The sequence below is a fragment of the Mastacembelus armatus genome, chromosome 9, assembly GCF_900324485.2.
Source record: "Mastacembelus armatus chromosome 9, fMasArm1.2, whole genome shotgun sequence".
NCBI classification, from domain to species: Eukaryota; Metazoa; Chordata; class Actinopteri; order Synbranchiformes; family Mastacembelidae; genus Mastacembelus; species Mastacembelus armatus.
This window is the reverse complement of record NC_046641.1, coordinates 6778397-6804599: the sequence shown is the minus strand read 5'-3', so window position 1 is coordinate 6804599 and position 26203 is coordinate 6778397. Positions and strand designations below refer to the sequence as shown.

The window sequence follows — 26203 nt, the reverse complement described above, 5'->3', positions numbered from 1 at the left end:
TCCTGATCTCATTCATTCCCGGCGCAATCTCCAGTTTCGCACAAACATTGCCATTTACGCACAGCCATGACGCCCCTCCTCACACGATCCAAACATGACATCACGTTTAGCAGTTCCCATGCTCAGCCCAAAGATACAGTACTCCCCCACGTAGGTTCTTTACGCCTCGTAATTTCCAGATGCAAGCAGAGAAACTCAAAGAAACAAGTACTAGCTCAGTGAAGTAAGGCAGATCACCGGTTGACATTTTCTGGATGGTGTTGTTGGGCAGATTTAATCATGAACGGACAACGTCTGAAGTTTTTCTGCCTTTTGCCAGAAAACTAAATTGATTCGTTTTTTTCCCAGCACTGATATTGTTTATTAATATTTTAAAGTTTGGACGCATGGACCGAAGTTTTCACATCTTGGAATAATGAGAGACTCATCCAGGATTCATCTGTATTTGAGGATTTAACAGTTGTTTCAGAAAATACTGCATATGGTACTTTTTTTCCCAGAGACTATGGATTTTTTATTGCGAATTCACTTTTTTACGGCCTTTGTCTCCTGTATTAAGGTAAGCTCATAAAAACACACTTTAACAACCATAGTTCTACACAGTCACATTATAGTCTGATCAGTTGTTGTATAGCAGCCTCTATAAATACATTTGATTTCCTCGTAGGTTTTTGCTCAACTACATGGGAAGCATCCAGGTAGTAATCAGCTTTTGTATGGATGGTGTGATTGTTTGTGCTTGCTATATCTTTGCAAAATTCAAACACTATATATTTATATACTGGAGGAGGAAAATATTGCGATCTTTGAAGACATAGTGTTTTAGAGCCTTCTAACCAGAGTCCCGACCAGAGGATGTTACTGTTTTTCACTCGTTAATCAACATCATCTGCCGCAATTTTTACAGCTGTTGAGTTTATCAGCATCAGTCTAACATCTAAATTGGACTGTCAGTAAAATAGATTGTGGGCCATGGGACAGAGCTTAATGAGGGGGAGGGGGGCTTTCTAGCTGTTTGTTTATCCATGAACTCTCCATCCAGGCCTGCAGGTGTTGGCCACGGCCTCACATTATTGGCCTCTCGATGCTGTGGACGGAATCCATGAACTGTGGGACCTGATTGGAAACAGACCAGGCTATGTTAACGGAAGTAACATAAGTATGTGCATATACTCCAGGGAAATACGTCACCTAAATGTCTTATTTTTCACTCTCTTTGGTCTCAAGCTGATTTTTACCAGCCACCTTCCAGCCACAGCCATCATGCTTTATAAATATGCCTCTGTGTTTGAGAGTCAGATGTGTCACTGAAATGACTGGAAAAAAATATCTGGTGTTTTCAGTAATTTAGAATTTAAAATGCTACAGTATCTCATGATCTGGAGGTGGTAAAGTCTGATTAAAATGTAAGGGACAGATGATCATTCTGCTTCTTTGGCTTTTTTTTTTTTTAGTTGTTGATGGACTGAAAGACAGTTACTTGGTTTACATAATAAATTTGTTACAACAAAATAGATAAAGTTGATAAAGTTGAAGAGGGATCAGGTATAGACCTGAGCATGATGTGTGGAGTCACTCTGAGTTTTCTTTGAGCGCTGCTACTGTGCACTCAGCTCAGCATCACTCTGTCTCATACCTGCACACCACGTCCCTCCCATTGTCTCTCATTCACTGTTCTCTTCTGTTGTGTGTCCATATAGGTGTGAATCACTGTTTTTCTCCATTGTCTTTGTCCAGCTCTCAGAATCCACAACCACACTGTGCTCCCTTCCTCCCATAACTCTTCCTATGTATATACCAATGACTCTGCCTACACTAACATTTCTGCAACAGTAGGTGAGGATCACTTGTTCATCACCCACCCTGTGCTGTTGTCCTCTCTGTATTTACACACGCCTGAGCTGAGTATTTCACACTTTTCTCCTTGTTCAGTCTTTTGTCTGTGCAGCCTATGATGAGGAGTTCATGGAGTTTAGTTTACTTTTTTATGGTTCATTGCTCAAATAAAACTAGAATTACAATCTATACATTTATTTATAAGCCACACCATTAATGCCCATGTCTGGTTTTAAGAGATACCAAGAAAGTTGAAAAACCTTCACTTTCATCATTTGCAAAACCATTTATGATTAGTTGACTATTGAAGGGGGTTTGGCTAATATACTGGATAAACAGAAAGCCATAAATTTTATATTTGACATAATGTAGATCTTGTGGCTACAAGACAGTACTACCCATTTTCAAGCAAAATAATGATTTGTGCATTGTCATAGACATTGTTGAAGGAATGGTCAACAAGGGCATCTTTCTGAATGGCGATAACGGTGGCACCTTTCTTCACTTTGGAAGCTACAAGAACACTTGCATTAGCGACCCTACGTTGTGTGGCCCCGAGGGTGAGTGCACCCTAGTTGATGCACGTTTTTTTTAACTGTAGCGTTCTTAATCGTTACTGTTTAATTTCCATCTTTCTGTAGGGATTACATTTTCCTTTTTTTGGAAAAACCATGAGGCAGAGTCCCGATTTGCTGTAGCCTCTGGAGGTAAAGTTATCTCCAATGGCTTCTCTGTTTACACTAATCCATTTGGCGGATATGTGGAGTTTTACACTCGTGGGAACAACCACAGATGGAAGGCCAACATCAGAGTTCCAGGTACTTTGTATTACACTGTGTTTTTTAGTTGTATTTCCCATAAAGAATGTATTTAGGTCTTGGAGGCATATCTTTTTGTTTTAAGTGATGTATTGTTAGTTTTGTCATTGCATTCCTAGTTTAGATAATTCAAGCCAGATGTATCCAGTCGATTTGGCAAGTTTCAGAAATCTATGCAGCATCACAAACATACAAATATTATGGATTTGTAATGATACATAAAGGAGTGAAAACGAGATCAGATGGTTGAGTTTTAGATGGGGTGGGCTGAGGCACATATGGTTGATATTTTAGCCACAAATGAAATTGTGTTCTCCTTGTTTTGCTCTTCTGCCACAAGTGTTTTCAGGCAGGGAATATGCTCTGGGACTCCCCTTATTGTCATCTTCAGAGAAACTTTGTACAATTGCTCGTTAAAAACCATTATGAACAGAACAGTACATATATCATAAAATAAAAAAAGTAGTTTATAAATTAGTCAACTGACAAAAATTAATCAGCTACTACACACCATATGATTTTGTGAATGAATTTAGCTCAAATTGAATATGATAAAAAAAGAAGAAAACATCCCAGATTTTGGAAGCAATTGTAATGATTTTAACTACTGAAGAAAATATTCATACAGTAGATAATATATAACAGTCCATGTAATATTCTTTTTTGCTACACTTTGGTTTTTTAATATAAATTATGATTTTGCTTAAAAACTTAGCTATATTAACAAAATGTAGATGTTCCTTTATGTCAATATCGGCAAAGTGACCTAATAAAAAAGTTACAAATACTAAAGGATGATCTTCTTCTGTCCTCAGGTTTGGGGCATTTCCTCTTCCTCTTTTTTACTAATCACTCACTATTTGCACTGCTTTTGTATTTTTCTAAAATTATACACTTATTTTTTGTTTTGGGTTTTTAGGGCCCTATTGGACTCACATTCTCTTCACGTGGACAAAAAACGATGGTTTGAAGGTCTACATCAATGGGACGTTCACTACTGGTGACACAGTTGGCAGTGTGTCAGAGAACTATGGTGATCCCTATCCTGACCTTGTCATTGGAACTGGCAATGACAGGGCCTATGGTCACTATGTCACAGGCGCTTTTGATGAGTTTGTCATCTGGGAAAGGGCCCTTTCACCGAAGGAGATCTTACTCTACTACAATGCAGCCATAGGTATTACATAACTTTCTATCGGAGTGTTTCCTGACCTTTCATCTCTTTTATAATGATTCCTGAGAAAACAAGGGTTAAAACGTACTAATTTCTGTTTTTTATCTACTGTATTAGTCATGCATTCATGCAACACCAAGAAATTATTCAAATTTACTTTCCCTGTCAAACAGTTTCTATATAAAACAAATGAAATAAATTAATTGTTTTTTATTTAATGTGACAGGTTATAACACGTTAAAACCCCCAGAATTCTCTCTGTTTTTGTTCTTTCATTGTTTCTTCCTTGTCATAAGTGGAAAAAAACATGTTAATATGCTGCTTTGAGATTATTCTTATTACAAGTCAGATAAAAGTTCAAGGCCTGGTGAGATGTATGTTTTTAGCTAGTAAACTGAATCAATCCCATATTGATTAGAGAAGCAGCTCATTGTTTCTTCGATATGAAAGCTGCATGTATTGTTGTGAACTGCTCGAGCTTCAGCTGGACACAGTGTATAAATTATTATTGTTACCAAAAGCAATATATTTCTCAGACCATTACCAGACACAAAGAGACTGACTGTTATGGTTACAGAAAAATATTTTTACTTCTCCAGTGTATACACATAAAAAAATGCACTGAACCAAAGAAGAGCGGGAATGGTTTCACACTGATACACCTAATGTACCTCCGTATATGGCCACTTTCTAGTAGCTAGTTAATGTCTTTCATTAAATAACAGAAAAGACATTAGATTGATCTCAGCCTTATACAGTAGCTAGCTGCAGAGTTTTATGTGTCTGTGTTGTGGAGGCTGTAATCTGTCGTCTTTCATGACTGGGTATGGCCCAGCCTCGTAAACTATAAGCTGTATGGTGTTAATGTATGGACCAAATGACAAAATGACAAAAAGCCAAAGGATATCTAAACTGGAAAATCTACCACAGACAAAAAGGTGAAGCATATATTCTATACATCTATACATCTCAAGTGTTTCTGACCTATTTTAATAGAGACCTTTGTTGTCTTTTCTAGGTCAAGCCATTGTCTTTGCCACAACACCCAGAGTCTCCAAGGAAGTCACTTCAACTACACCAACAATTGTAAGTGCATCAGAGCCAACTATATATCTATCTACCTATCTATATATACGTGTGTGTGTGTGTGTGTGTGTGTGTGTGTGTGTGCTGTTTTTCCTTTTGAAGATAGAGGAGCTGGGAAAGAGGATTTTGAGAGCACATGTCAATAGCTTCATCAAGGGCTCCTGAGGTAAAGAAATAAATAGGAGAAAGTGGAGACAGCTGCTTAACAGTACACACAAAATGGCTCCCTGTAGGGCACTGGGCTGAATCACTGATCCAATGGGTATTCCCTGATATTAGTCATTAAACATCCTGTGTATCTTGGAACTCGGGGTTCCTTTGGAAACTGCCTCCTGATCGTACACTTCATTTGATGTCTAATGTGTTGTCTCCCCAGAGAGCCAGTGATGTGAGTCCTCCGGTCATCATCAGTCAGATTGAGGAGTTCCAAAGCTTCCAAGACCCAGAGTCCATGCCAGTGTTGGGCTTCTTGAAGACTCTGCCCAATAGGACCATTCCTCACCACACTGCCAACAACCTTACACAGGTCTCAAAGCTCCATGCAACATGCATATGGACGTGCACACGTTACACTTGCAAAACCAGTTCACACACGGACACAGTGCCCACCCATGTGCATATGATGCAACAGTTCTGTGATGTCCTTTTTTTCCATCCAGGCTTTTCTCAAAAGTGTGGAAGAAGTGCTGTCCTCTCCAGGATTGCCAGAGGTAAATGAGTTCACACTGTTTTTGTGCAATAGTCAAACATGACATAATGTAACATATGTATTTTGGTGAATACTTTAATCCATCGGCCTCAAGAGATCCATGAGTCCAAAATTTTACCACCACATATTTTTGGCACAAGTGTTGCCAGATGCAATAAGAGTACTTGGTAGTGCACCAACACAGAATTACTTTGTGTGGTCAAATGCAACTTAAACAGGACTATACTGCTGACTCTAAACTCCTCTACAACACAGTACATTGAATGCAAAGCTTCAGTTTCTCGTACTGTCCACTCATCTTAGCCAAGTCTCCGCTCACATTTCCAAACACAGTGTTGCCAGAAGAAAGACATTCAGCACATGTGTGTGGTTTCAGTACATTAAGTGCTAGAAGCAAGTATGCTTGCTTTTGTAGGAGCAAGCTGAAACAGATGTTCATGTACAACAAAACAAAACATGGAAAATAGATACAGTATTCAGAAAAGCCCCTGGTGATTACACAATACAGTATATATTTTTTTGGACTTGAACTAATTTCCTTTAATTAAGTGAATATTATTTTAATTATTACCATTACATTACTCCTCTCCTTTTAACTTGAGCCAGGAAAGAAAACAATAATAATAATAAAAAAAAGTTCTGAAGCAGAGACTGAACATTTTCCTGTTTGGTCACTGTCGAGCAGCAGGCCGCCCCAGTGGTCAGCGGTCTGATAGAGACCGTGGACAGAGTGATGGAGCACATGGTGACTAACCTGGAGCCCAGCCCAAACTCCCTCGTCTCCCTGGCTGGAACATCTCTTGTTGCAGGTCAGTGTGGTGTCAGCTCTCCAAAGGTGACTCACTGTTTGTAGTTTATGTAGACACGGTTAAGGTACAAGGACATGGAGCATCAAGCTGACCTCATCAGTTTTGTTTTTCAGAGGACAAATGCGGGTCAGATAAGTCGAGGTCAAACCCTCCACTTTTCCTCTAACGGGTGTGGGTCTTTTGTTACGTAATGTTTTGTTTGCCACTAAGCTTGCCTGTGTTTTTCTCCCAAGGGCTGCTGGACATCTTTGATCCACCCCTGATAAAGCAGATTGGTCTTGTTGCTTGCTTCTCCGTCTGTTCTTTCCTCAGTTCCCGCTCTTTCTAATCTTTGACCTCCACAGATTACTCTCTGATGAAATTCCCACAGAACCACAACCTGCCACATTACCGCTTCCCCACACAGGGCAAGAACTACATCTCTGTGCCTGGGGAGGCTTTCACCATGCAGTGTAAGTGCAAGTATTACCATCTACAAATGCTCATTGATGGTGTGTTGAGTGATGTACAAAACTGACCTTTTCTGTCTTGAGGACTCCCTATATAGAAAATGGTAGCTAGGTTTAGTGTGACTTCAGCCGAAAGAAAACCGTGCATGGTGCAGGGCTGTTGTTACTGGCCAGTAATTTATTATGCCAAGATTTAAGACACAGCATACAGTGTAGGACAGGAGTGCCATGAAAGCTTTTGTGTGGCTTTACGGTGTATTGTAGAAATCCAGCTACGAATTTAATGTTGGCAGTTACTCTTTTATTCAAACCCGAATAAGTGAGAGAGACAGTACTTTTTCTCCACTTTCCTCTCTCATTAAAAAGAATGGCCTCACATCGTGGAGTGAGAGAGAGCAGTAATTACAGCAGGCATTAAAACTTCGTGTGATTTTGTGTTTAGATCAGATTCCCTTCGCTCCGCCTGGCCACCGCATGAACTACAAACACAGGAACACACATTTACACACATTTATTAAATGACAGATATGAAATACGTGTTACTGGTTGACACATTCAAACAAGGACCAAATTAACTCAAGGGGATATTTTATACCCTAAAAGTCCTGGACACTTTATTATATTTTTTCATATTCTCCCTCTTTTCTAAGAAATTGTTCAGGCAAGCTGGCCAGCTCCCAGTCTCTAGTGGGACTTACTGGGGGACATTCTGTTGAAATAACTTGCTGGCAGGTTATAAACAATCCAGCATCATATACACTGCACTTTTATTCGACATCAGTCAGCTTTTGTTGTCACAGTAGAAGGTAGAAGGTAGAAGGCCTTTGAAAGGAGGAACTGGACCAATAAGGATTTCCTCCAATTTTATTGTTTATCATGCAGTTTAACTGAGCTGGTTGATAGGTCAGATTAGGGGAGGTCTTGGAGACCTCCCCTGCTCTCATGGTGACGTCATATAAAGGTTTCATAAGACATCCATGTGGTTTGCAGCCCTGTCCTCTTCACCCTTGTGTGAGTGCACGGCAGTCCTATTAGCCTGCCGGTGCTGGCGGCCTGGGAGCATGGCAGTGTTAATTAACCTCCCACCTTTGTGAGCATTTTAGCAGCACTGCTTTACATTCGCAACCCTCTGCCCATGCCTGTCACATTCAACCACATGTTTCTTTCTTTCTTCAGCTCAAACCACCATTGTTGGCCTCTTCTACCACAACATGCACAACTACTATAAAGAGATCAGCCCTGTTAAGACCAGGTAAGAGAGAGGGGAATATAGTAACTACCCAAAATAAACACTAATAAAGTTAATCCAATCAAAACTAACTGCATGTACACTGGCTCTGGTATCTTCAAGGGATTTATCTCAGAAAATGTGTGTAAATATGAAGATTTGTGTAAATATGAATTATAGCCACCTAAAAGAAAAAGTCGGGCTACTTTTTGTGTACTTCCTCTGTGGGAAATCAGGTCCACTGGAGATAAGGCGCCCCTGCTTTCTGCGCCAGAGACTGGCTATTGCCTTAGGCCAAGGCTTTATCTGTCCTATCTCCCCACTCAAACTCTGCTGATTGATACACCCTGCTATTAGCTCTACATATCAATTTCCCCTCCCATCTCATCATAGGACCAGCTCATTCCTCTCCTCTCCAATGTTTATCCAAACAAAGCATAACAGCAATTAAGCAACCTGTTTTTATACTTTATGCTTTATACTTCATAGAAATGAAAGATCTAAAGTATGCAACAGCACATTTGGAGATGTATGTGACTGATGTTTTTCCCACTTGCATGCTCCTCTGTGGGTGAGATGGTTCCTTTGTATCATGAGGGAGAAGTGATGTTTGTGTGATCCCAATGTCACATATCAGATGATCTTGAAAAACTATTGCTGGAATAGTGCTGGCTGTCAGTGTGATTAATTATACAGGCAAATGATCAAAGTCCCACTTAAATGCTATTGCTCTGAGCCTGTGTGTGACACTTGTGTGTTGATGTGAGTCCAAGATTAAAGTGTACTTTTATCTGGGTCTGTATCTTAACCTCTTTTTTTTTGTCTCTTTCTTGTGTTTGTGTCTGTGATGTTTATTTTTTCCACTATTCTTGTCATGCCACTTTTCTTTTCTTACAATTTCTGTCCCTTTTCTCTTTTTTTGTGTCTTAGGATTAATGAGGCAGGTCGTTTTAAAGATCACAAGATCCAGGTAGCAAGCTGTCTAATCTCTCTAAAAGTGGAGCCTTCACCAGCCTTGTCACTCAACCTCTCTGGAGCACCACTCATAAAAATTGTCCTCACCCACATCCTGGTAAGAATCAACCCCTGCGGTGTCCTGGTTTCTTCTTATTTGACTCATCTTTTTTATTGACCATTTACTTCCTGTGTGAGTTAAAGTCATTTTGGGAGAATGGAGTGCTTTTCCAGTTGGTGGCTGCAGTTGTTGGGTGTGGGACACCAATCTTATCAGAGGGAAAAGGGCCATGGTTTGCCTGTGGCTACAGCAGCGGGTCACCCCATATGAAATCTATCATCTCTATTTTTGGCGTTCTCTTGTGTAAGTAAGATGGGTGTATATCACTGACCGAGGCTTGTGCAGCTGGGCACTCACTAGCACAAGGAACGAAGACTATTTTGGTTTTCATTAGCCTGCCTAAATTTTCCTTTGCTGAGCATGTGGCTTGCAGAGCGCAAACTGATTGTGGCCATTTGAACTGTAGGCTTACAGCACTTTGAAATGAACAATAACTTCGTTTTATGAACAACATATTTTCGCTTTGCTGCTTTCTGCTGGGGGCTATGCTAGTTTCCATGGGAAATGTAGTCAAAACACATAATCCAAATTAACATAAAATGTGTATCGCATTAACTTGCTTCCCTGTAAAGTCTGAAATGTGGCAGTGTATTTCACAGCCATGTATGTTTTTGAATGTTTTTCACATTGACAGGATTTTGAAGCCATTCTTTCTAACTAAATGAATTGTGTTTATAGCCTATTAGACTATCACACAATAGCATTGACGAAACAGTTATCAAAACCATTTGGCTAAACCCCCAGCAGTTCTACAAGAATTATTCACTTTCCATTGATTTCAATTACCAATACGTTTTTGTTCCGTCTGCTTTCAAAGGGCACAAATGAAAACCACATAGCTTCATGAAACCATGGCAATGTTGCTTTGTTTGCCTTCATTATCCCTGGTGAAATAAATATTTATGCTACAGTCATCTGGCCTTGTTTCTGTGACAGTGATTACTGTGTTTGTTTTAGCAGACACCATGGGAAAGAGCTTATAATCTCCTTTGTTATGGGAGTGCTGGAGATGCTCACCAGCTCCGCTGTCTGTTGTGTTAAGGTGTTTCTATTTTAGTTGGATTGCCTTTACCTCTGATGTAAGGATAAATCGGCGTTCCTTCATTCCTTCTTCTCTACCCCATTACAAATGAGTTGTTAATATTTATTACTAACACATACGGATCAGAACACACAGTTCAAACACTTTTCAATTTAATTTAGGTTGCTTAGCTTGCAGGATGATTTATATTTAGGAGTTGTATCATAATTTGGAACACAGAGATTTTGGCTGTGAAAACATCCAGAAAAGGGTTGTTGCTATGACTTGCATCGCCGCACAGACCTGTAGTTGGCTGAAGTCAAAAAGTGGCTATTTTAGGAGTTTTAACATCTTTGGCAGCTTGTGGATTCTTATCACTTCCCCAGCTTGGAAGCAGGGAGGGTGGCTTGCACAGTATGTGGCAGACCTTTCCTATCATTGTTTATGTGGCTCTTTACTACTTGCACAAGTTAAACCTCAAAGATGTCCTCTCATGGCACCAGTTCAGTGGCATGGAGTATGTGATTTGCAACTAGTCTGTCTGTTTGTCCCCTGAGAATAGACACGCACCCAGTGACTTCATTAAAAGCTAGCAGGGAGGCTGAATGTGTCTAAAGCAGAAATATGTCAGCTTCCTCAACTGTCCTTTCACGCTGTCATGGTTAGAACAAATCTTGTGTGCCAGCTTTTGTAGTGTACACTCACCTGCTGTCATGGCTCAGGCCCAAATCCCATCCATTTTCTCTATCTAACTCCTGCCATGATAAAGCATATTGTGGTGGGTGTCTGAGTGACCTTGCACTCTTGATTGATGCCCTGTGAGCTCTCTGAAACAGCCCACTGAGGTCATGCCATTCCCAGCTGACTCGGTCAGAGCCAAGATGCCGCCATCTCACATTATGTGGTATGGAGCGAGCTTGATACCCAGACAAGGTGTTATCAAGGCTGCTAGAGGCCCACATGCTTTCTCACGCCATTCAGCTATGGCGTTGATTGGACCCCGGCTCTGACGGTGATTTATTACAGTTGTTTGACTCTGGTTCAGTTTGAGGGAAAAGAAGTAGAGAAGAAGAGAAGAAAAAGGAGCATGGAGGGGAGGCACTGGGGTCTGTAGTTAAACATTAATACATGTTTAAAAAAGGTCGACACCTCCTCCCTCCTCTTCTTCCGTCGAAGCATCACAATCTTGGTATGGAGTGAATGAATGGAAAGACTGATTTCATCAGCAAAGTCAATTCTTAAGTCACACTGAATGGGTTTCAAAAACAGATTTTGACAAGAGGCCCTGAATTTATAGGCTTATAAAGTAGCATATTAGTTGCCAAAAGCTGGGTTGGGGTGGCAGCACCGGAAGAGCACTGTTCTGTTCAGGGTCACTTCACTAGGTATGTCTAGCAGACAGAAATGACAGAGTGTGAGAGGAGAAGATTGATACCATTCATATGTCATATATGTAACCTATATATCTATATCAAATATAGTCTGCAGCCAGCAGCTGGTTAGCTTAGCTGTGAGTTCACTGTTTCAGGGCTTATGTGGGTTGTGTTTCTTGTTTTTAGTCATTGTGCTAAGCTGAGTGGCTGCTGGCAGTAGCATTATATTTAATGGGCCAACATTTACCAAAAAGTGTATTTCCCAAAATTTCAAACTTTGCTTCTTCTTTTCTACACACACTGTAATAAAAGCATGGTTATTTTGGCAAAAATGTTTAAAAATGAAGGGTCGCTGACAAATATTCAGCAAAAAATGTTTCAAAAATCAATCCACTAACTTAAAGGTCATGAACATTTGTTGGGATGTGAGTAAAGGAAAACTGGGTGGCTTGTGTTTACAAAGACGTCTAGACTTGGTGGAGCAGACAGACTTCCTATACATGTGGAAAATAGATCATTTGTTCAGCAACTTTGAAACACAAGCACACAAAGGCTATTTTACATATTCTAATACACACTCATTCATTTAATAATTTAATCATGTTTTCTAGTGCTGGAATCAGGTCTTTGTTTTTTCCAGTCTTTTAATAGCCCCCATCACTTACACAGCTTAAACCTTGTGGGCAAAGACTTTACTTTCTCTCACTTTCTCTCTCTCTCTCCCAATCCAAACCACCCACACCCATCCACTAACCAACACACACATACAAAACATGAGCTGTGTGAGCCAACACATTGATCAGTTGCAGATGGAGGTCTGGCTATCACTATGCCTTTCTTGCCAATGTATTTTACAACTCCTCCCATTAAGTGCCTCCTCACTGTCACCACTGCAACCTCACGACCACCACCTCTCGCAGTGTGCTGAACAAAGCAGAGCTCAGAACCAGAAGTCAGTAAAAAAAAATGAGGATATGAGGGAACTAATGTTCATGAAGAATATCTGAGTCCAAGTTTGGGAATGTGTAAAAAAGATTTGTGGTAGAAAAAATTCTAAATGTCTAAATGAAAATTTTGGTTACACTAATTCTGAAACAGTCACAGTCACAAAAGGTTTGAGTCCTGAACTACTGGTTTTCCCATGGGAGGCAATTCAAAGACATTAAGTAAGACTTTAGAAAACTATTGTTGTAGTAAATTGTGATTTTTCATTCCGAAGTTTTTTCAAGCCCAAATGATTAATCATGAAACAAGTTGGCAGATGAACCTGCTGGTTGCAGCCCTAATAATATTAAATACTTCCATGTCATATCCTCCTACAGGTTTTTATCATGCTTTCATACTTCGGCCAGTATAGTTGTGATACAAGTGTTCAATTGGATTCCTATGGTATTAAAAATTCTTAAATTCAACTTGGTGAAGCTACAGAAGCCTGAACATCTGTATACAAATTTAAAACATTAAGTAAAAGCTGAGAAATAAGCACTGACCCTAAAGACTGTAAAAGCAGTGCCAAAATTATAATTCAAAACATGTTCATGTGTAACTTCAGTCCACAGTGTGTGGAAATTTCCACAATCAATATTTTCTGTTTTGAGTCTGTAGTCAGGTGTACACAAAGCAGTTTTTTTTCTTTCGTGTATTCTCTCACCGTTGTTTTAATTTGTGCCTGCGTTTTCTACACATTTACACTCTTTCCATTTTAATGCCAACTTCTTTCATGGCTTTTTAAAGGGTGATAGACATCCACAGGTTAACCCCCCCCCACAAATACAAACCTGTTGTTCCTACAGAAACAGGGCCAAAGCCAGAGAGACATTATAGCAGGCCCCTGTGGCAGCCTGTGGGAATTAAACACATGAATTGATGCATGAAGAACCTCTCCTGTTGTCATGTTAGTTAGTATTTCTTATTTTATATTTAAACACCCACCACTCACCTCATCCAAAACAATTCTGTAAGTTTTGAGGTTGTTTAATTGTCTCCAGTTTTGCTCACGCCCTGCATGCCTATCAACACGTCCTGTTGTTTTCACAGTCTGCCTCAGAGCCTGAGCTGAGACCACAGCTGCATGTCTTATTACATTTCCTGTGACAGCATGATCTCATTCAAAGGCAGTTGTGTATTGCTGCATGGATTCAGATTGTTACTGCAAAGGCAGTATGTGACTGAAAATCCCTATCACAACAATGAGATCTGTGCCACATCTGAGCCGCTGGGTGTTTCTGTGTTTAATATGTTCACCCTAAGGTGGTTCGTTGGCAGGTTGATCTCAAACTCTAGCTCAAGTTGTGAGCTGTGATTGTTTTTCTTCAGCCAGCTGGACAAAATGAAGTTAGCCCATACCATTTCCAGACATACTTCAATAAAGGTTCCCTTCTTCTGCTAAATGTAACAGTATACATATACTATACATGTATAGCCTTGTTTTACAGAACAGTTCAGTCATTGTTAAAGCCTGGTTACATCTTAACCAGTCTTTCTGTAGACTCATATTTTAACAATCACTTTATCCTACTGTACCCCACTCCACAAAAAAGATGATGCTAGCTTCGAGTAATGTTTTGTGGTTATCTAAAGTGTAACTGATCAGTTTCAATGTTGCAAAGGGCCCTGCTGGCAGCTGCACTGTTAGAATTAATATATTCACCAAATGCAGAAAGTAGAGTCCAAATTATAATAGCTCTCTGTGCTCTCAAATATTTGGAATGTTTGAGGGAGAAGGAGAAGTTCGCTCACTTACTCACTCACAGTGCAATTTTTCACTGCTTTTTAAATTTAACACAACCAAAGCCTTAATTTAGACTTCTGTGATTCTGAAATAGGACAAATTGCTCTTGTGGTTGCATACTGTTGCACCAGCACCGGATGGAATGAGTGAGAGTATGAGAACCTTCTTAATAAATATTTTAAATGTGGAAAAAGATTTAATTGATGATCCACTCACTAAGCACTTTCAATTGCATGCAACCACGTCTCATGCTCTAAAACTCACATCAAGCTCTGAGATGAGCTATAACAGAGGGCAGAGCTAGTAGATGCAACAGTAACTAAAGATACTCAGTCTGTTATAGCCAGATGTGATGTGATATGTGTGTGTGATGTGATGAGTGTATGTGTGTGTGTGTGTGTGTGTGTGTGTGAGAGAGAGAGAGAGAGAGAGTGTGTGTGTGTGCATCTTTCTATGGTTGTGTGGACACATTTTGTTCTGATACCATTCTTGTGTGGACATTTTGGCCTTGTGAAGATACTTTGGCTGGTCCTCATAATTTCAAATGGTTTTCTGAATGTGAATGAAGAATGAAGAATTGCTTTTAGGGTTAGGGTTAGGGTTATTGTTATTGTCTAGGGAATGATGTTTGAGAGTCCTCACAACTATAGTGAGACAAAGACGATGGCTAGTGTGTAGCCTTTCCTAATTTGAGCCTTGCTTAAAAACCACCTGTCAAAAGCGAAGATTTAAATTGACCCAGAGTTGCCTGATGTGCCGGGCATTCAAGAAACACTGTAGGTGTTTGCTGAAGTTAACTCGACCACAGCGGGACTTCAGCTTCCAGCTCTGCTCGTCATAGGAGCTCTGGAAGACACTACAGAGGACAGAGAGACTTGCATTTATGTAAACTGTTGGAATCTGTATGTCATCTATGACTTATATGCTTTTGTGCTGCATGACAGTGTTTATTTTCATCCCTCACTATTTTACTCAACAGGATCAACACAGCCATTAAAAAGAAAAAAAAGAGAAGGAAAGCTTTGGATTAGAGGGATACACACATCATCAACATGAGCTGATGCTGGAGGCTGCTGTGGTGTTGTAAATCACTGGTTGGGGTGTGTTGCCCTTAGCAGGTTATTAGGATTAAGTAAAGTGCTGTGACATTGCAGGTATGTTGTGATGATAATATGGCAACTTTACACTACTTTAATCTCCCTGCAGCTTTTTCAACCAAAATGGTTGAAATAACACCCAAGACTCTCTACATGCACCATTGATACAGTTCAGGAAATACTTATACTTTACCTGAATATTTCTATTTAAAAAAATAAAACTAATACAATACATTACATTGTGAAACATTAGAGTGATGGTCTATTGAGTGGTGGATAAAACATCTACTGTAACTGGAGCTGGGGTTGACAGTTCCAACGAGTCAGACATAGTGACTTAGAAATACCAGAAACACCTCGACTATCTATGATTTATCAGCCTTTCTTTCAGACTCTTCTTCCTTTATCAGCCTGTCACGCTGCATCACTCTCCTGTCACTAGTTCTCACTCTCTCTTCTTCCTCCCTTCCTGTCTGTGTCTGTTCTCCTGACAGGGCTCAAAGTGATTTCCAAGGTGGAATTTGCTGGTCTTCTGTTGTTAATAAAGAGTTGGAGCACCAGCTGCAGTCTTGGCTGGTTCAATGCTGAGGCCTCGGGGCATGGGGGAAAAAAACAGTGTGCACGTAAATCTCAACCAGATATCAGAGTGCATTTTAATACTCGCCAGTACCTTCCAGGTTCTTGCACCTCTTCTCAGACATATAATCTCGGAAAACGCTGTATATATGACAAACAAACAGTTCTCACAGAGGAATAAAACAGCCGTCCTTGTATGTGTGATAGTTTTAACTTGTGTCTGGTTACGTGTCTGATGGATTGTTTCCCATGATCTGAGGGTTTCATTTTGTGCTTAATGTGGATAATTATCAGTCATTACACAAAAACATTAAAGGTTTAGCAAGTGTGGAGAGCAAATATGACAGTGTAAAGCAGGTCTTAAAATGTGCCAATTACACTTTTCATCTGCTTTCACTTAGCACACAACACAGGAACAATGAGTTATTGCAGCCCACAGGAGACTAGTAAATTCACCCATGGGGTTGCATGCAGCTCCTCCTAGTTGGCTGCAGGCTTGTGATGACGGGGTGCATTTATGGCATTCTCAGTTCTCTTAGGCAAGACCCACTGCCCTGCCTACCCTAATGTGCCACATGGATACGTATCTATTGCATTTATCGTGATGGTCACAATACATGATGACTAAACAGCTGTATGTGCAAAAGAGACAGAATGAGAGCAGCAATTTGGTCACACAATGAAGTCAACGTATTGTGCTGTGCCTCGTAATATGAATCACAGAGCCTATGGGCCAGGAAACGGACAGCCTGAATGTCAGTTTCATTTTCACTGTCACTTTTTCCAGAAGGAAACGGTGCAGACGCAGTCCTTCTAATCACACATTCATTCGGTCTGAGACTCAGAGCTCGGGGAATGAGAAGAGGTGTGCAGTCTCTCAGCATACACCCAACACACCCAACCAGCCAATGGAAGTGTTGTTTTCTTCAGCTGACAGATTGAGGAGGGTAGTGGTTTGACCTGAAACCAGGGCCAAGCCCATATTACTGCATTCTTGCACTGTAGCCATTAGCTCACTGTCCCTGGGGAAGCCAAATCTCATACTGAGGAAAGACATGGAAAAAATGATTTAGATCTTGAAGACACTTGAGAGTTTAACTCAGCATTGTAATCACCTTTGTTGAGTGTCAATGTGTGTCGTATCGATTGAGTATGAGCTCAGATCTCGTAGGTGAAGTCTTCTCTACTGGCATTTAAGCACGATTGAAGTCATTTTTCTTTGTTTGATTCAGAAGCAAAAATAATGAAGTAGCTAATCTCACTTTATGTCCAAAGTAAACTGTATAATATGTTTGATTATTTGACTTTAATCTGTCAAGATTTGATGCATCTGTTGAGCCTATGGACGGACAGAAAAGGAAGAATGCTGCTGACCTACCTTGCAGTAGTGGGTCACATTTACTGGTACAGCTAATATTTGTGCTACAGCATGTCTGTAGTTAGAGCACAGCTTCAACGCTGCTTTTTACAGGTACCATGTACTGTATCACATACTCTTCTCTCTGAATTAAAAATCTCATTTTTATCTGACTTTCCTTTTTTAGACTAAAGAACAGCAGGACCAAGTACTAAATCAGAGCAATAAAGTCTTCCTGTACTGCGCCTTCTTGGACTATAGGTGGGTCTGTGTTCATGATTTACATGCTGCATGTCTCAATTATTCATTCATATGTAGAGCCAAAGAGGTTTTCATCTTTATGGTTGACTCTTCACATCTTCTTTGCTCATGTCTTTAATGTTTTAAATCCTAATTGGACACTGATTTGGAAAAGGTGCATGTCCTTTTTCTCATTCAAATCAAAAACACACAGTGTTACATGTGTTGCTGTTTCGGTTTGCTGTTTCTTGAGCAACAGCCCTCTGTAAAAATATGGTGATCCAATAAATGGAGCCAGAGCACTATTTGGAAAGCATAAATCATTTTTAAAGGGAGTGTGTTTTAGTTGGATTAGAAGGATTCTTCTCCTTACTCCCCTCTGCCCTGAAACTCAAGAAAAATGTGAATTATTGGCTTGGCCTGTCGCATTGCCCTGGTAGATTCAGCAAAGAAATTTCTCTCTGTGCCTCCTACAGTGGATCATGTTGAGTGATCCCTGCCAGTTGTGTTTCTATAAATACCTATTTTGTCTGTATATTTCTTCTTCATGCTAGAGTTTTTATGTTAGTACATTTTTCACTATATTTGTTCTGATGAATGATGTCTAATGATTATCCCTTTCAGCTCAAATGAGGGAGTATGGTCCAATGAAGGTTGTGTACGGTCAGAGGGAAACATGACGTACTCTGTGTGTTTGTGCAACCATCTCACCAACTTTGCCATTCTTATGCAAGTGGTGCCTTTAAAGGTATGATACTGTAATTCCACTCCAATTAATGTCAACGTCAATGTCAATGTCAATGTCAATTTTCTTTATACAGCACATTTACAACAGCTCTCGCTGCCCACAGTGCTGGACAAACAGGAAAAAAAGGATATGCGTGTATATACACATACATACACATATACACGCATAGGCCAACTTATATACATACACATACACATGCATACATAAATACGATAAATACAATAAAACATAAAAGAGCATATGAAATACCAAGACCTAGTTCATTCAGCTAAAAGTCAAGCATAGCTTGCATTAAAAGCCAGTGTAAAAATGTATGTCTTCAACCTGGATTTAAAAAGATCAATTGTCTGTGCAGCTCGGATAGTCAGGGGCAGACTATTTCAAAGCCTGGGACCTGCCACAGAGAAAGCTCTATCACCTCTGGTTTTGAGCTTGGTTCTTGGGATAGATAAGAGAAGTAGTGTAGAGAACCTCATTGTTCTGGCTGGGGCATATTCAGTTAGCAGCTCTGACAGATAAGACAGAGCGAGACAATTAAGACATTTATAAACAAAGAGCTAGGCTCTTAAACTGGATCCTGAAACTAACAGGAAGCCAGTGCACCATAGCCAATACAGGGCTTATATGACCACGCCGCTTAGTGCCAGTCAACAGGCGAGCAGCTGCATTTTGAACTAGTTGAAAGTGCTGTAAACAAGACTGTAAACAAGATCCAGACCATAATAGATAGAAATTAAGAAATCTTATCCCGATAATGAATCAAATGATTACAGCATGTGTAATGTGAAATGCATGGCTTGTAATGATGAATCCACGAAGTATTATAACCTGACTCTGCAGTAGATTTTACGTGTTGTTTTAGCCATTCAGCTCACAACTTTAATGTTTTAGTCACTCTCACTGCTTTTGTCATCCTCATGTCCAGCCACATCATGCAGTACAGCTGCTGAAGTGCTGGCTAAAGCTCAAGACATTAAATGAGAGTGAATGTTGGATTCAAATTCACAATGAATCACTGAATGTATGCTGGTCTGTATGTGTTTGATGTGTATTAGGCCAGTGTTTGCTAACATTTTAGCATGTGCAAAATGAACCATTATTGGGGTTAACATAGGCCAAATTCACTGAATGCCCTGAAAACATTTAGAGAAGTCACAGTAGCAAACACAAGATGGGCATCCAGTTCTTATAATACACATATGGTCCTGGTATTGTGCATGTTGGATCATTAATGTTGTACTGTAAAACATGCTTTTCTCGCTATGACAAGTCAGAGTCTGCTGTAAAAAAGGCCTATTTGTGATTTTTACCACAATGTAAAGTTTCAGATACTATAAACTTTCAGCTATTATTTACAGCTACTTTTAAACAAGTGTGCTTTTATGAAATAACTAGAAAATAAGTACATTTAAATAAGTACATTTGCAGCAACAGGAAACAGCGGTTTGCCACACACTAACCCACCAACCAGAAGCTCCTGTTCATCCTTTTGACAGTTTATCTCACCCCCCCCCCCTTTCACAGACACAATGTTGGTTTTCACTGGCGGTTTATCACAGCAGGTCTGGATGACCATGATTAAATATGATTGTTTTGCATCACTGTAGTGGTCTATTCCTCAAGAACGACAGTCAAGAGTTCAAACATTCTCCATTTGAGAGATCTTCCAAAATTTAAATTCACATTTCTACTCTGAACTATGTCCAGTACTGTATTTTACGTTGACATTATCTGAACAGTGATTTGGAATGCCAAACCCATGTACACTGTCACCACAGTCTAACTCTGTTATTCAAGAATATGTGCCATGGGGGTATGGTCAGCATCCACAATGGCTTTTTTAAATAGAAAAGAGGACTTCTTATTGCAGCTAAGTGGGCCAGTGCTGTATTTAAGGAGCAGAAGTCTATTTGATGATATACTTTCCCTTGGACAGTCTCTAATTAGTGGGCTCCCTCATCCCTCAGCTGCAAGGGAACATCCACCATATCCCTTTTCTGGAAGGCTGAGAGTCCTCTGCCCGCCTAATGACAAGGCACATGTGAAGATAGTTAATGGAGAATCAAACCCACACCCTCAAAATAGCCTGAACTCCAAAACAACATTAATTCCCTCGGCCTTGTGCCACGAATATGTACATACAGAGAAACAGTGGAACACTTTGGCTTGTTGGACATTTTGCTTATCCCAAAATTGACTGTGACTAGAGTGACAAACACCCTTGTCTAAAAAAAGATTTAAATGCATATTTGAACTAAAACAGTGTACTCTTGTCACTGCCAAAAGTGTCTACTGCAATATGAGTGTTTTATCTTTAACCCTGGGAAGTTTTATCGATTTTAATAAAGCTTTGTGACAGATTCATGTATGTGACATGCAGTAGGCCTACGACATATGTAGAACATACCTTGTCTGAAAAAATAATACCAAGAGTTAGCATCACGTTCATCATCATAAACACTACTCACTTTGAATTTCCTGGGTAATAATACAAGCTGGATGACACAAGCTAAATTAACATTGCATGTGCCTTGGTGCCACAGTGTAGCAACCCAGTATGTAGGGAAAACAGTCATGTTTTTCCATGTGGTCTTTGTGCGTTGCTGACAGTTATGCATCTCCATACACAGCTCACCACTGGCCACAGGGTGGCACTATCTACCATTGGTTATGTTGGCTGCTCAATTTCCATCTTCTGTCTTGCCATCACTCTGGTCACGTTTGCAGTCCTGTCGTGAGTATCATCAACCAGCTGCTATCATGGAACTGTAACTCATAAACATACACTTTTTGTCTGTGTTTTATATAAGTGTTCTTGTTACCAAAGTACTATAGCAAGTTGATATGATATTGTTCCACTGCTCCTCAGGTCAGTGAGCACCATCCGTAACCAGCGCTACCACATCCACGCCAACCTGTCCTTTGCCATCCTGGTGGCTGAGATCTTACTGCTCATCAGCGCTCGATTTGATCCCGGCACAGTAAGTACACTGTGCAGATCATGTTGTAACAATGATGATGATGAAGAAAAAGAAAAATGGTGGTGATGATGATACATACGATCAGTTCAATGATGATTATTAAGCAGGTGAGGGTGACATGAGTGCTTTATTATTTATTTTAAAAGTCTGAACAATATAATACTAATAATAATAAACAATGACAAAAAACATTGTGGAACACTAAGGTAATGTATGAGGTAAACAGTAGTGTAAAAATGTAAACAGAAAATGTAAAAAAGAAACATAAGCCACAGGTGACAAAGGAAACCAGAAGTGATGAATAAAGTAGAAAATGGTCATTTACAAAAATGTTTTTAGAAATAAAACATACAACGTTTGATGGTATATTTTGATGGTAAAAACCTGATTTTGTTCCCTGTCCCAGCTGCCCTGTAAGATAATGGCTGTCCTACTTCACTTCTTCTTTCTGAGCGCCTTCGCCTGGATGCTGGTGGAGGGCCTCCACCTCTACAGCATGGTAGTCAAAGTGTTTGGCTCTGAGGGAAGCAAACACTTCTACTATTATGGCATCGGCTGGGGTAGGTTTGATTAGCAGTCTTTAATTTCCAGACTTAGAATGAAACCCCAGATCTGTCATATCTGCTTCAGAATAAAACAAATAACACAGATACTTGACACCACTGGTCAAATATTGTTTATGAAAAGTAAATCACTATGATTGGTTAAATAAATCTACTTTGAGTTAAATTCGAACATAAAATTAGTCTCTCCTCATCTCAGTGAGCCGATGTTGATGGTCAGATAAAAAGAATCAAACACATACATATGCTGTCTTAGGCTGCTGAGGAATGCATAGTTTTTCCTTCACATGCTGAAACCATTAGTGCTGAAACAATCCCTTTTTTATTACTTCCTTTCTTCTGGCCAGCGCAATGTTACATTTTGTGTGGCCAACTGCAAATTATGTACTTGAGACTTGTCTGACAGTTAGAAATATCGCTTTTATACATAAAAAACAAACAGTAATTTTATAATAAATTGCTGCTGCTGTTAGCTGTGATAAAGGCTGGTGACTATTTTATCTTGCATTTCATCCTTCAGAATAGTGGATTCCTGAGGCATAGCGTGCTAGAAACCTTTGGGCTTGGGAAGCCAATAGACCAAGTCATTGAAATAACATTGGCTATTTTCAAGGAAATTAGTGTAGCAGCAGGTGCTGCTGCTGGCTTATAAAATATATACAAAGACAGATGCTTTCATGGATGAGTTTACCAGGTTGGACAATATAACAAAAGCAGTAATGTTTATCAAGGCACAAGGCAGATTGTTAAATGTAACCTTTTGATGGCACTGTGGAAGCTAAAATACCAAATAAATTATTATTTGGTAATCACTGTTTTGTCTAGATCTGCCATAATCCATATGTCTGTGGCCTTAATCAGAATATTTTAGCTGTAGGTTCTTTTTTTCTTTGTGAGATGATTCCTAATAGCCACAGGCTTTCTGTCACTTGACTGATCAATCCATCAGCTAATTGTTTCAGCCTTTAACTGTATCACTAAAGCACATAAGCACGTACAAAAGAAGTCCCTGAAACAAATTTGGGGATGCAATCACAGTATATGTGCAGTGCAAAGAGAGTGGAAGAAATAGCAACATCACATCGCATTTTTCCCTAGAGCCACTTGGCAGGTAAATGCATCTGTGTGTAGTATGTATGGAGTATGTGAAGGTGTAACATGTATGTTTGTTGGCTTACTGTCAGGTTCTCCCCTGGTGATCTGTGTGGTGTCCATGACATCAGCTCTGGACAGTTATGGCAATGTTGACAAGTGAGTATGACCTTGTGTATGTCCAAAACAAAACCTACGGGATTATATGGAAAATCATTTTATTCTTTTAAAGCCTGGTGGAACTGTGTTAGAATGAAATCATCTGTGGAAAAAACTGGTACCACCAAATGTGTTATTCAAAAGCTTCTGAGTTAACAGTGTCTCTGGATATCATCACATATTTGCATTACAGCATTAAGCACTAGTAGCATGTTTACTTGGAAGGGAACACAGTGTGATTTGTTTTTTTTCTTTTTTACTCTGGCCCCTGCTCTTTCTTACTTTCTCAGTTGTTGGTTGTCATTGAAGAATGGAGCCATTTGGGCGTTTGTGGCCCCAGCGCTGTTTGTCATTGTGGTAGGAAATTTGTCATTTGTTTGAGGAGGGCTAACTAAATCCTATTTCTTGTGCCACAATGTTAAATGTACTCCTTTCTGATTTTCAGGTGAACATTGGCATTCTGGTTTCTGTGACCAGAATCATATCTCGAATCAGTGGAGAGAATTACAAGGTTCATGGTGATGCCAATGCCGTCAAGTAAGTTGATCCGTTTTCATGCTCAGACAAATGTTCTTTTAATTCTCACAGGTCTTTTATTAACCGCTAACAATGTAAATCTGATTGAAGGCTGACTGCCAAGGCTGTGGCTGTGCTCCTGCCCATACTCGGCATTTCCTGGATCTTTGGTGTTCTCGCCGTCAACAAAAACTCTCTACCATTTCTATATGTCTTTGCTGTGTTCAACTCATTACAGGTAAGCCTAGAGTGTAGTATTCATTTTCAAAACTCTAATAGACCCTTGTGAATTTCCTTCTAAGATGTGCACTTTTCCTTTTCCTTAGGGGTTTTTTGTCTTCTTGTTTCACTGTCTTCTCAACTCTGAGGTATGGTGCTAAATGTGAGATTTCATGATAGTTAATTTTTGATTCAACATGTTTTAAGGGACAAAGGTTTTTATGCAACCAAAGCCAGAAATTCATAAAGCCATAGGATCTAAACAGTTTACTATAACTACTGGCAAAGTGAACTTGTTCTCTTTTGCAATCCCATTTTCTGGTCTTGAGTGATGAGTGTATTTGTAAATGCCTTGTGTGGTTTAAAAGTTGAGTGTCATGTGTCACCAGTGTGTGTGTTTTACTTCTTTCTGTAGGTCAGAGCTGCTTTCAAACACAAAACCAAGGTGTGGTCTCTTACCAGCAGCTCCATACGAAACATTAATGTGAAGCCCTTCAACTCTGACATTGTGAGTGCTGGTGGTAAAGATTTATTGAAAGACTAATGAGCTACTCAATTCTTAACACTCTAAATTTTCTTTCCTTAAAATCTAGATGAATGGGAACAAGGAAGGTGTGACTCCCACCAAGATGAACACTTGGGACAAAAGCACCAATTCAGCCAATCGTATCGACCTCTCTGCCGTGTAGAGCCACAGATTATTTCTGTCTGTGGGAGGAGAGCAATCTGAAGCTCACAGTGTACAATGACAAACACTGGCCAGAGTATAATCTATGTTTTGTATCGCATTGGTCACTCAAGTGAAAGTGATACCAAAGAAGGTGTTGTGTAAATGAACAATAGCTTTGACGGTGTTAAAGACAAACAGACTCTGAGGACTGTGCCTTATTATTGTCTCTTAGAAACATATTTTATTCCCAAAACAAGAGCCGGGATTTCTGAGGAGAAGGTCAGTGAAGCGACAGAGTAAGTGTAGTCCAGGGTCTGGCCTCTATTAGTGCAGCAGAGCATCTTGCTTTGTTGCATGGTCCAGCTGATAATACAGTTGATGTACTAAGAAGCAAGAAATTATTTAAAAGAATAGTTTGACACTTTGGGAAGTACACTCATTTGCTTTGTTGCTGAGGGTTAAATGAAAGATTTATTCCAGCCTTATGTCTCTTCAGAAAATATGAAGCTACTGCCAAGAGAAACGTAGGTTAGCTTTAGTCATGGGAATCAGCTCACCTGGCTGTGTCCAATTCTGCCTACCAGCGCTGTTAAATTTCATTTCATTATTCAACATTATATCTCATTTGTTTCTCTGTACAAACACATGAGTGTTAAAACAATATATTTCGGTGGTTTCTTGGTTATGTGCTGGTCAAGTGAGCCAAGCTAAATTATTGCCCTTTTTTCCAGAATTTGTGCTTAATAAACTGGCATGTAACCTGGCATTAGTGGTAGCTTCACATTTAGTGTATAGACATGAGAATGAGTGGAAACTATTCATTTCAATTACTGTGATATGTTTTGACATATAATTTATTTCACAAAATAAAGTGCAATTACATCATCTCAAATTTACTTGAAAAAAAATGTAAGATAATAAAAATTGATTTGGAAAAATAAAAAAAACAAGAAAAGGATAGTTTGAGGGACGTATATATTTAATGCTGATGGTTCCATCAGCTTTTAGCAGTATTCTTCAGCACAAAGTACAAATGACTTATTTTACATGAATGAACTTCTCCTAGAATCACTTTTAATCCAGCTTTGCAGACAAAGCAACACAATACCTGCATAATAAAAAAATTGATTGAATAGCAGTGAATAAGACCCTATGCAAGTCTGATAATGTATTTATTTATTTTGTGATTCAACATTTTGTATAATGTCTTCTACAAAGTGTCGCAACTCAACAATCAGTTGTTTTCATGTTAAATTCTGTGTGAGTTTTCTTTCTCAAAATGAACTGACAGGTATATTTGCAGTACCTCACACTTTAGTATGCTGCAGTATACAGTATGCTTTTTGTGGAACAGTGAATGCTGGTTGTTTCTTGGCACAGTTCTGTGAAGTTTTATGATTTATTTAGTTAATAATGGTGATATTTACTTTCTTATTCTTCTTACTGTGAGAATGGAGGGAGATGACATGTCCAAAAAAGTCATTTCTTACACTGTACCAACACTAAGTTCCCTAAAAGAGGATTTACTGTAAGTCACTTCTTGTCAGATTTAAAATTTAAAATATTTCAGCATTTCTAAACGTGTATACTTTAGTGATTGTTGTCCTATGGTACTATGGTTTGAGCTTATAATTATCTTTAATTAAACAAATGTTGTAAAAAAAAAAAAAAATTCA

The 26203-nt window shown here is 39.4% G+C and overlaps 1 protein-coding gene across 3 annotated transcripts; it reads left to right on the top strand.

The window, feature by feature from the left end:
- The first annotated feature begins 160 nt into the window (after window positions 1–160).
- Window positions 161–24732, top strand: adgrd1 (adhesion G protein-coupled receptor D1). Of its 3 annotated transcripts, XM_026322426.1 has the most exons (26): window positions 161–559; window positions 668–698; window positions 1043–1159; window positions 1738–1836; window positions 2274–2396; window positions 2478–2654; window positions 3574–3831; window positions 4847–4914; window positions 5291–5440; window positions 5574–5624; window positions 6309–6432; window positions 6777–6884; window positions 8058–8133; window positions 9040–9181; window positions 17527–17600; window positions 18204–18327; window positions 20958–21061; window positions 21197–21308; window positions 21715–21868; window positions 23056–23122; window positions 23413–23479; window positions 23568–23659; window positions 23750–23876; window positions 23965–24006; window positions 24273–24365; window positions 24451–24732. In XM_026322426.1, exons 1-26 carry the CDS (start codon window positions 482–484, stop codon window positions 24544–24546), a joined length of 2754 nt encoding a protein of 917 aa, XP_026178211.1. In that variant the 5' UTR covers window positions 161–481; the 3' UTR covers window positions 24547–24732. The 3 variants fall into 3 exon arrangements, with proteins under 3 accessions (XP_026178211.1, XP_026178212.1, XP_026178213.1); XM_026322427.1 differs by lacking the exon at window positions 1738–1836; XM_026322428.1 differs by lacking the exons at window positions 1043–1159; window positions 1738–1836.
- Window positions 24733–26203: the final 1471 nt, after the last annotated feature.